General features: G+C 41.9%; 1 protein-coding gene across 1 annotated transcript; it reads left to right on the top strand.

The window, feature by feature from the left end:
• Positions 1–828: 828 nt before the first annotated feature.
• On the top strand, positions 829–7,876 carry paqr7b (progestin and adipoQ receptor family member VII, b). Its single transcript, XM_014017851.1, has 2 exons — positions 829–992; positions 3,942–7,876. Exon 2 carries the CDS (start codon positions 3,955–3,957, stop codon positions 5,011–5,013), a length of 1,059 nt encoding a protein of 352 aa, XP_013873305.1. The 5' UTR covers positions 829–992; positions 3,942–3,954; the 3' UTR covers positions 5,014–7,876.
• Positions 7,877–11,981: the final 4,105 nt, after the last annotated feature.

Consider the following 11,981-nt stretch of genomic DNA (forward strand, 5'->3'; position numbering starts at 1 on the left):
ATGGATGGATGGATGGATGGATGGATGGATGGATGGATGGATGGATGGATGGATGGATGGATGGATGGATGGATGGATGAAATGTAATGGAGTGGAAGTCATAAGTACCCCAAAAAATAATTCCTCAAGTAAAGATCCTCAAAAAATGCACTTAATTACAGTACTCAAGTAAATCCACTACTGTCCAACACTGTTATCTATTAATGTCCTCAGTGGGATTTGGACAGGAAAACGACTTCAATTCAAACCAGTTAAGTAAATTCAGGAGCACTACTCAGCAGGCAGCATATTTGGTTAAAATTGGTGTTACTCCTTCCTATCTGATCACTGAGATCGTGTCATTTTAAACCTTGTTGTTGAAGCTGTGTGTTACCAAGCAACATAGGTGAGATGCCTGCTGCACGTGGAGGTACAAACAATGACATGTGAAAAGTTCTGGGTTGCATAAAGTGTCCAGAAATGACATTATTGTCAGTTCAAGACAACCTAAAGCAAACCCATTTAATAGGAAGCTATAAATATGTAATAAGACACATTTAAAACTAAAATGGTTGTTACTTTTAATACTATTAAAGCCTAAACCACAATAAGTAAACAGTATCAGCTGTATATGATCTGAAACGTCACAGGTCCGACTGTGTCATCATTACCTCTTATCTGAAAAATTCTCACAGTGGAAGAATTTCTGTTCTGAGTAGGCGGGCTGGCTGGTCAGACCGGAGATGTCATTGGCCAATATGATTACCGCGTCGGCGAAGAGGGTCGTGGTGACGTGTTTGCTGATTGGCCAGAGCGACCTGTCAGTCAAAGCGCATCGGCTCCCTCCCAGAAAAGAGATTCATCCGCCACAGGCTCGCTGCTGCTGTCTTCTGTCACGGTTATCTTCTCTGTCCAGTCCGGGTCGTCAAATAATGATATCCAAGCTCTGTACGGCTCGAATTTATTCACCGACTGGTACATTTAAGACTCCGTACTGATTACAGCTTTCACAGGTAAGTGTTTTATTTTACGAGTGTTAAGACTAACGGGTTTTTTTCCCCCCTCCTGGTCGTTGAAATGTAGGAGGCATACCGTGAGAAAGGAGAAGCGTCTCGAACGCTGTCAGATTTTATCAATATTAGCGCCATTTCTTATCCAGCTGCAGGTTKGAGGCTGTAACAGTAAACTCAGCGSTTGGCTGCACCATGATGGAAATKACGTTTATCATGAATTAAAATTAAAATGATCCGGTGGTCAGGTGCAGAAGAGCCCGCAGCAACAGGCCTTAAGGCCTCGCGTTTAACATGCACAATAAATTTAACAAACGCTTTCTAGTTAAAGCTGACCGCGATTTTTATATATATATACACATTATTGAAAAATAGAATTAATTGAAAGAATGCCAGAGCTTGTTGAACGCTGATGGGTGTGGACCTATAGGATGGAGTTATGTTACGTAATCTGCCTTCACCACTCACGCCTCTCCTCCTCATCCTCTCTGCTCATCATGTGCGTCCCACACTGATGTCTGCACAATATATATATAAAAAATATATACGCTCATGGTCAGAACTACACACACCCACAGTAACACATTTGGTGGTGTGTTTCTTTGCAAGTTGTAGCCGTAGATAAGCTCCTGGCAGCTTTCTTACTCTGTTTGACCGCTGTTCTTGGCAGAATTAGTACTTCTTTTAAATTGGTTGGTTTCCTGGCATACGCCTGGCTTTTAAGGATAAGTCCGCACATTTTCAAATGGTTTAAGGCTGGGGATTTGGCAAAGATGATCCAGAGGTTTTACGTCAGCTCACTTCATCTTTCAGAAACCAGCTTTGAGATCATTGTCTTGAGTCTTGAGTTTTAACCATCTAGCTGTTGATTTGAGGTGAAATTGAATCATTTGGATGTAGTCCTCCTCCATGATTCCATCCACATTGCGTGCAGTGTACCAGTACCACAGCATGATGCTACCACAACTGTGCCCTTACAGTCTGAAAGCCTCATCTCATCCAATTGTACGTTTTGTTGTTGTGGTTTAACAGCTTGTTTTGTCTCCGCTGTTTTAAAAACTTTTCTCAAAAAGTTGTTTGTGACAGGTAAAAACTCCCAGTTTCCTAAAAAAATGTAAATGTTTATTACATTTTTCACATATGGGAGACATATTATGTAATTTCCGGGTAAGTTTTTGATGAGGGAATTACACTATGACAAGATGTAAAGCTTAAAGTTTATTTTGCACCCGCCGCTGCCCAAGCACATCACCATTTTGTTACTGACCCAATGCATTCTGGGGATGATGACAACGCTTATGGATTACAGTTGAGATTACAACACAAAGAATCGATGCTATATTGTGCAATACTAAAGTGATATGCTGTATTAATTTCTATGTTCTGATAAGTATTTGAAATGATCCAGTGTGATCAACACGATGTTTAGTATATTAGCTTGGAAGCTAACGCTCTACTTATTCACTCTAGAGCAGGGGTGCCCAAACATTTTCCCCAAGGGGGCCAAAATGAAAATCTATCAATGGCTGCGGGCCAAATGCAGTTATATAATAACATGAAATACTAGGGGTGTAAGAAAATATCGATACACTGAAATATCGCGATATTTCATTTCCCGGTACTGTATCGATATTCTAAAGCCCTGTATCGATTTTTAATTAAGCTTTAAAATGTCAACCTTCTTGCCAACCGTTCATTTTTATGTTGTAGTTCAGCCTCTGACCACTAGTTGGCAGCAGTGAGCCAGCAATTTGGCTCCTCTACCTCTTGAGCGCCAGAGAGTAAGGGTAGCATTAGCATTGTAAGTAAACATTAGCTTTTCTTTTTTTTTCAGTATGAGGTTTTTATTTAATAGAATTTTTGGACAAAAAAATTGCAGTGTATCGCAATATATTGCCTTGCTTACAGTATCGCAATATATCGGGAAATATCGTATCGTGACCCCTCTGTTATGATATGTATCGTATCGCCAAATTCTTGCCAATATACAGCCCTATGAAATACAACTACTTTTTAAAAGTAAAGTCCTTTATTTTTAACCATTAAGCTTTTGTTTTAGYCTGTGCACTTGGAGAAAGTCTGCCATACGCTCAAGTAGCAAAGGCTCATGGGACATCTCATAAATTGATAAAATATGAGATTTTGTGGCCTTATAAAGTGTGCAAATCTACATGCGGGGTTAAATCTGATCTAAATATTTCTTGTTGTCATTTCATGTTTAATACTAATAAATCAAAGCTAAAGTCAGCACCATGACTGAAAACTACCTTAACTACAGCCCTTTTATATAGTCATTTGACCAATGGAAATACTGTGTTTCTACATAGGAYAACAGGTTACAACCTTGTAATTTTGGCAACTGTTGGTGGGCCAAATCAAATGGCTTGGCGGGCCAAATTTGGCCCACAGGCCCCACTTTGGGCTCCTCTGCTCTAGAGCTAACAGCATACTGTATATCAATATTTACATATTAGCTCAGGAGCTAGCGCAAAAGCTAAAGCTGAGGTGTTTCTTCCATGATGCAGTTCTGTTATCCTCCATCTACATTTTCAGTTTCAGGCTGAGTCATTTCTACATTCTGTCATCACGTTTTATTTAAAAGGACTGAACATTGAACATTGTCCAAAATGAACAATAAATAAATAAAAATGAACAAAATTGCATTTATCAWTGAGGTTTCAATGGGCTAATTTTTACTTAAAGAACACTAAGATAACAGAATCAGAGGAAATCAAGCCMGACATAAAAACAAAACAAAAAACAAAAACAAACAAACAACAAAAAAACCTGCAAGAATGTTGTTTTTATCGTACAAAACAATTAGAAGCATACAGAAAAATCCTTAGTCAGCGTTTGCACAATCACAAATCCTCACAGACACACCTGATGTTAACGTGGTTCAAAGCCAGATGCTGACTAACCGCTCCCTCCTCCTCTCCACCTTCCCCGTAGACTCTAGCTGGCCATGGCGACGGTAGTGATGGAGCAGATCGGCCGGCTGTTCATCAACGCCCAGCAGCTGCGGCAGATCCCTCAGCTGCTCGAGTCGGCCTTCCCTACGCTGCCGTGCACCGTGAAGCTGTCCGACGTTCCCAAGGTGTTCCAGGAGCGCCACATCCTCACGGGCTACCGGCAAACGGACCAGAGCTGGCGCTACTACTTCCTCACGCTCTTCCAGCGGCACAACGAGACCCTCAACGTGTGGACCCACCTGCTGGCCGCCCTCATCATCCTAGTGAAGTGTCAGGAGATCTCGGAGACGGTGGACTTCCTGCGCGACCCCCACGCCCAGCCCCTCTTCATCGTCCTCCTCTCAGCCTTCACCTACCTCTCCTTCAGTGCTCTTGCTCATCTCCTGTCTGCGAAGTCGGAGCTCTCCTACTACACCTTCTACTTCCTGGATTAYGTCGGGGTGTCGGTCTACCAGTACGGGAGCGCTCTGGCCCACTACTACTACGCAATAGAGAAGGAGCTGCACACGACCGTGCGGGGGTTCTTTCTACCCACCGCCGCTTTCCTAGCTTGGCTCACTTGTTTCGGGTGCTGCTACGGCAAGTACGCCAGACACGATATGCCCAAGTTTGCCCACAAGCTCTTCCAAGTCGTGCCCTCGGCCCTGGCTTACTGTTTAGACATAAGCCCCGTGGTCCACCGCATCTACAGCTGCTACCGGGAGAGCTGCTCCGACCCGATCGTGCCGTACCACATCTACCACGTGCTCTTTTTCCTAATCAGCGCCTATTTCTTCTGCTGCCCGCACCCGGAGAGCTTGTTCCCCGGCAGGTGTGACTTCATCGGGCAGGGCCACCAGATCTTTCACATCTTAGTGATGGCGTGCACCGTGCTGCAGATCGAGGCGCTGCGAACAGACTTCACGGAGCGCCGGCCCTTCTACGAGCGCCTCCACGGGGACCTCGCTCACGACGCCGTGGCACTTTTCATCTTCACCGCCTGCTGCAGCGCTCTCACCGCGTTCTATGTGCGCAAGCTCGTCCGTGCCTCTCTCCACGAAAAGAAGGAGTGAGGTCATTTAAAAACAAAAGAAAAAAAGAAAAGAGGGTTAATTTGTTTTATTCTGTAGTGACGGTTTTAAGTAACTAATGTTTTTGTTTTGGTCTTTGGAAAAATATTGCTTTGTGACGGTGACTTTTGCTTATTTCTTCTCTCTGAGATCTGCCAAATTCCAGTGATGTGAAGTGACTGAGGATGTGGTTTTGTGACCTAAAAGTGAAGAAAAGGGAATCTTGTAATGTGTCTGGAGCAATGCGACTACTTCTCACATAGCAACAGTTACATCTGAAGTAATACATAACTTCTGTATTCCTCTTCTAATATTTTTTAATGCTTTTATTAATGGTCTAAAGGAATGTTTTTATCCAAGAAATGTCCTTTTTTTAGGTTGGTAGAGAAAACAAGAGGCCTATTCATTAAAATGCCTTCTTAATTGTATTTCAAAAGTATTTGCCTGTTTTAATCAAACTGTAGCATTCTTACGTTATGCAAGCGTTTATTTGAATAATTCAGTCAAGCAAGAATTTGTAGACCGCTAACCAGTTCTGGGAAATCCTCTTTAAAGAATCGTAGCARCGATGATTTAGCTTTGATTTATAAAAAGGTTAGTTCCGATCTTTTTGTTAGGGGTTCAGTGGAAAGGTTATAAACAGTTAGTATTTTAATTATTGTAGAWAGGTCATTAAACAACCTCAGTTTGGAGACAAACTATCACTTGGATCAGATTGATAAGCTAATTGATAAGCTGGTTAATCTAGTTAATCTGATCAAAACTAAGATTAAATTTCTGGCTATTTTTTAAAAGAATTACAGTGTAAAAAATGTTATAGCAGTTCATCCAATCACTATTTTATAAACCTTCCCAAGCTGTTAATTTTTCATTAAATGGTTATTTTGTGTTGTTTACACAGCACTAATAGCGGGAGCTAGCACTTGCAGTGTAGCATGGGGCAATTTCAACAGGGAAATTATATTTCTGTTGCATTATTTGTGTAATGCAAATTTTCTAGCAAAAGTAAAAAAAAATTGAGTTAAAATAAAAATATTTGTGTTTAGAGTTGTTTTTAAGACAGCAGTGATCCCATTTGATCTTGGCCCTGCTCAAACTAGCTTTAAACTCATCAATCCTGCAAGAATTAAACTCGGTTTCTTCAACCTGCTGTCGTTAAAACGCTATGCAGAACAGGTAAGATACTAACTGTTGATAATGTTTACACAGGACTCCCTTTAAGGCATTACCACAGAGCCCCACACGTATTCGAACACAAAAAAAATGAAAGTTTAGAAACCAAATTGAAAACCAAAAATATTGATACAAAGAAGACATTTTTATTTGAATAATAACATTTGTTGAAATGAGCCCGATACTGTGTATTGGTAAAATATATATGTATGCAGCATTACTGAAGTCACTTTTTTTGTGCTAACATTATTTGAAATGATAAATCAAAGGGCTGAAAATTCAGCTCTTGCCCGTCCCATGAAGTCCGTGCTTTGAATGCATGTTTCTATTAGCTGGAGATGAGAGACGAGTCACAAAAGCCAACTCCGTTCTGCTTTTTAAGATGTTTTATTTTTGGTTTTTTTTTTGTACGTTTTCTGTGCCTCTACGCATGTCCTTTTGGGATAAACTGTGGATTATTATGTGTGTGAATGTCAGAGAAAGTTTGCACTTCTTTCTGTAAATAAGTTAGTTTTTCTCCATGTAGTTGCATCTGTTTTATTTATTTCTTTTACTAGCAGCGTTCACAAACCGTTTATTATTTTTTTTACTGATGAAAAATGGTACATTCCTTCCTATTTTGACAAACTCTTAACAGGCTTTCTTTTTCATACTGCTGCACTTTTACTCTAAAAATGCTTTGATTTCGTGTCTTTCATTAAAAAAAAAACACCTCGCACATGACTGCACTGAAAATGTCAGATCTTTATCACGAAACCCTAAATGTCAGAACTGATCAATATTCATGACCTCACTCTCTTCACGACGGTGTTTAACGTGCCAATGAATCTGTTAATATTTCAGTGATGGTACTACTGGGAGACCGACTGTCAAGACGGGTGTCTAGCTGGGCTCGGTCTGACCAGTGACACGTTACTGGTCAGATTTGGTGCAGAACACTTCCAAATCTGAACCTTGTAATGTTTCTTTTAATTTGTTATTTTTGACCTGGTCTCATTATGCACTGCCTGAGTAAACACTGTACATATACTGTTACTGTTACCGGCTATGTTTACATGCATGGGAACTGTTAATCCGGTTGATTTGGGAGCTTGTTGTCAGTTCGTTGGAAAATGTGAAAAAATCTCAGAAAATCTGATTCAGATAGACCGGTTCTTTGTTGTGATATAGGTGATTTATTTTTGTTTTGTTCTGTTTATCTGATGCCGTTGATGAAAGGTGGTAAAATAGGCAAATGATTTCCAGTTGGTAAATGATGTCTTTAAACCTCTCACCAGCCCTGTTTGTACAAAAACAGAAGATTATCGTTGAGCTCAAAATGACTGAAGCAATACCTACAGACTGTAATTTATATCCTGTGGGGTTAAAGGTGAGCAGGAACAGTTTGAAAGTACCCCCTCCTCTTTTTAACTAAAATGTGTTTTTAACATCATGGATACTCTGTTTTAAGTTACACGACAATGAACATGAACTTGGCCAGCATTCTGTGTGTGTGTGTGTGTGTGTATGTGTGTGTGTGTGTGTGTATGTGTGTGTGTAAACATAGCTCACGATATCATCTGATGTTTGTCTTTATTTTTACAGAAAAGCAGGGTCCGAGGGATCAGAATGTCTTCTGTCTCAACCAATATCTGTAACTGACTGTACTAATATTATGTGGTATTTAAGGAAATAAAGTGTTTCTGTAACAGAAGGAGTTGTCTTTTTTTAAATTCAGTTTATGTTTTTATTTATAGGGTGCCAAATGTAAAACAAAATGTTAAAAAATGTCACTATCACATTTTCATTTTGTTTAAAATCCTAGTTAAAATTTTTCAGTGACATGTTTAGCTCACTGCTCATACATTTTGCTATTTTTTACTAAATATTCAATAAAAATGYTACACATTTGTAAATATTAAATCCTAAATATAAAAGTGTACATCTAAAGACCCCTATGATGAACACAATAAACGGATTTAGTGTTCCCTCGCCCGGACGCGGGTCACCGGGGCCCCACTATGGAGCCAGGCCTGGAGGTGGGGCACRTGGGCGAGCACCTGGTGGCCAGGCTTCCACCCATGGAGCACGGTCGGGCACAGCCCGGAGAGGAGACGTGGGTCCACCTTCCAATGGGCTCACCACCTGTGGGAGGGGCCATAGGGGTCGGGTGCAATAAGTGTTGGGCAGTGGTCCAGGGAGAGGAATTTGGCGGTCTGATCCTTGGCTACAGAAGCTGGCTCTAGGGATGTGGAATGTCACCTCTCTGGTTGGGAAGGAGCCTGAACTGGTGTGTGAGGTTGAGAGGTTCCGTCTAGATATAGTTGGACTCACCTTGATGCACCGCTTTGGCTCTGGAACCAGTCTCCTCGAGAGGGGTTGGACACTCTTTCGCTCTGGAGTTGCCCATGCTGAGAGGCGCCGAGCAGGAGTGGGCAAACTTATTGCCCCCCATCTTGGTGCCTTTACGTTGGGGTTCACCTCGGAGGGCGGGGGGACGGGTCCTGACTGTTGTTTGTGCCTATGCGCCTAACAACAGTTCAGATTACCTGCCCTTTCTGGAGTCCTTGGAGAGGGTGCTGCAGAGCGCTCCTAACAGGGACTCCCTCGTTCTGCTGGGGGACTTAAACGCTCAGGTGAGTAATGACAGTGAGACCTGGAGAGGCACGATTGGAAGGAACGGCTCCCCCGACCTGAACCCGAGTGGTGTTTTGTTATTGGACTTCTGTGCTCATCACGGATTGTCCATAACAAACACCATGTTCAAACATAAATATGTCCATATGTGCTCTTGGCACCAGGACACCCTAGGCCACAGTTCGATGATCGACTTTGTTGTTGTTTCATCTGATCTGCGGCCGCATTTTTTGGACACTCGGGTGAAGAGAGGGGYGGAGCTGTCAATTGACCACTACCTGGTGGTGAGTTGGCTCCGTTGGTGAGGGAGGACGCCGGTCAGATCTGGCAGACCCAAAYGTGTAGTGAGGGTCTGCTGGGAACGTCTGTCAGAGTCTCCTGTCAGACGGAGCTTCAAATCACACGTCCGGGGTAACTTCGAACACGTTCCAGGAGAGTTGGGGGACATTGAGTCCAAGTGGGCCATGTTCCRTGCCTCCATTTTCGAGGCGGTTTACCTGAGCTGTGGCCGTAAGGTTGTTGGTGCCTGCCATGGCGGCAACCCTCGAACCTGCTAGTGGATACCAGCAGTGAGGGATGCTGTCAGGCTGAAGAAGGAGTCCTATCGGGTCTTTTTGGCCTGTGGGACTCCGGAAGCAGCCGGTAGGTATCGGGTCACTGAGGCAAAAACTCGGGCATGGGAGGAGTTCGGAGAGGCCATGGAAAAAGACTTCAGTATAGCTTCGGGGCAATTCTGGTCGCTGCTGACCTCATCTCGGGACGTTGTGTGWCGGTGGGTAGAATACTTCGAAGACCTCCTCAATCCTACCGACAGGTCTTCCCACAAGGATGCAGAGCCTGAGGACCATGGGTCGGATTCTCCAATCTCTGGTGCCGAGGTCACCGAGGTGGTTAAAAAGCTTCTCAGTGGCATGGCGCCGGGGGTGGATGAGATTCACCCAGAGTTCCTTAAGGCTCTGGATGTTGTGGGGTTTGCATTGGTTGACGTGACTCTACAATATTGTGTGGACATCAGGGGCAGTTTCCCTGGATTGGCAGACTGGGGTGCTGGGGCTCGAGCGCCAAAGAACTTTATCATATCAATAAAACTGTTTAACTGCCGCATTTCTGTGTGAGTCTTTCCAGGTTGAAATGCAGCAAAATCATGGTTTTACATTGCAAATTTCACCAGCCACTTTTGAACCCTGTGCACCTTTACCTAGTGGTGGCTACCTTTGCTTTGGTCCTGTTATAATGGGAAGTGGTGTAGGGGTAACCCTGGTGAAATATTCATTTCTATTTTTTGTCTTTGATTTGCTTTACACTTATAAGAAGAATGCATTTTAAAGTTTGTTTCTATTTCCATTAAGTGAATGGAACAATATGTTCCATGTGTTTTATTTAATTTAATCTTTTAAAAGAGGTTATAATCAATATATCATTACTCAAAGTTTTATTGAATTAATCTTTGCATATCTCTTTATTCCAGAGTATAACACTGTGAAGAAAAAAGAGTTGAAGTGTGTTTTAATCTTTTTTTCTTAGTACTGGTTTATTAATCATGGTTTTATCATTTTTTAAATTGATTTAATGATTAATTATAATGTATTATTAATCCATTGGTGCAAAGGTCTGACTTATAACCTCAGTGAAGTGATTTTTAAGACACTTTTGTCTGTGCAGACTTCAAGGTCTCTCTTTGCTGATAACAACTCGCAGCTGGCCGCAGCCAAGTGTGAGAAAGAGAGATTATTGTCTTTCTCACCTCTCTTTTTTTCCCCTCCTCTCAAGAAACTAATTTTCTATTCTCACGGTTAACGGTAGTTGTTCTTTGTCTGTTGGATGGAGCGGATGGTTCTGTCTGAGTCTCTCTGAGGAGTGAATGTCCGTCTCTTGATGGATGTTACTAACATGCCACGAAGCGACTGTTCTGAGACYGCACCTGAAGCCGCTGAGGCTCGCTAGGGGTGAGACAGGAGTCTCCCTCCTCAGCCCTGCTGTCATGAACGACATCATCCATCTGCGGACTTAACGAGGCGGTCACTCTCAAAATCGTCTACCTGCCTGCCTGTCTCGGCCATGAATGAAGACATCAAAGGTAGACGAACGTTTGCTGAGATAAGACGCTGAAGTCTAGCTCGGAGGTGTCTGGTTCTGACATGCTGTTTGCTGGTCTGGTCCGTATTAATAAAGAACAGTGCTAAACTCACTAATTTTCTTTTCCCTCCTATTCTTAAAGCTTAGTCTTTTATCTTTATTCTCTTATTTACTTAAAACTTAGTCAAGTAGAGTGCCAGTAAAGTTTCAACACCTGAAATTTACTGTTTTTGTCAACTCTGAGTTGAAGTTCATGTGTCGAAAACTATAACTTGTGTCATTTATTCATATAATATTTAAGTGTCTGTATGTTTAATCCTGTTCATATATCTAAAAATAAATTACTTTATTTTGGAAATACGTTCAGGTCACAAGTTTTCATTTCACTTTCATGATCAGAGTTGATATCTTGTCATTTCACTTTGATTTCATAGCGCAAAGATCTTTGCGTGAGACATTACTTTGTGAGATTGAGCTGGTATTAATTTCATAGAGTGAGTTCTTACAGTGGGAATTTCTCAAACTTACAAGATGTGAATTTAAATTGGAACGCCCTCTCCAGTGGGAATTCCCTGTTGGAAAGTGGGAGAGTTCAGAATTCAAGACGGCAGCTATTCACCACGACTCAACAGTGGGCAAAACTCTCTTACTTTAAAGTATTTCTGTATTATTTATTTCATATTTAGTCATACATGTACCTTGCTGTTTACAAGAAGATGTGTTAAAACACTGTTTCTATGCAGGAAATACCATGTGGAGCTCAGTTACTGATTGTTAACTTTGCTCAGCCAAAGCTAACTATAGCTGACCCTTTGAGGGCCACCATAATGCTCATGTGGCTCTCAATGAAAATGTGTTTGATGCGAAGGTTTTAATGTCATGTTATGAGTTTGTAGCTGCTGGATGCTAATTTTTCTCTGGGATCAATAGATTATCTATTCCATTCTAAAGCTTAAATCTGATCAGCGATCAACTAGAGGGTCAAGAGCAGAATTGCTGCCATCTTAAAACAATATCCTTCCCAGTGGCATCACTAGGCCTATTTTAGTGGGGCTGGAGCGCCACTAAAATATTTTGAAGCCCCCCTAAATTATTTTGTTGTAAAA

Source organism: Austrofundulus limnaeus, unplaced genomic scaffold (assembly GCF_001266775.1).
Source record: "Austrofundulus limnaeus strain Quisiro unplaced genomic scaffold, Austrofundulus_limnaeus-1.0 Scaffold177, whole genome shotgun sequence".
NCBI classification, from domain to species: domain Eukaryota; kingdom Metazoa; phylum Chordata; class Actinopteri; order Cyprinodontiformes; family Rivulidae; genus Austrofundulus; species Austrofundulus limnaeus.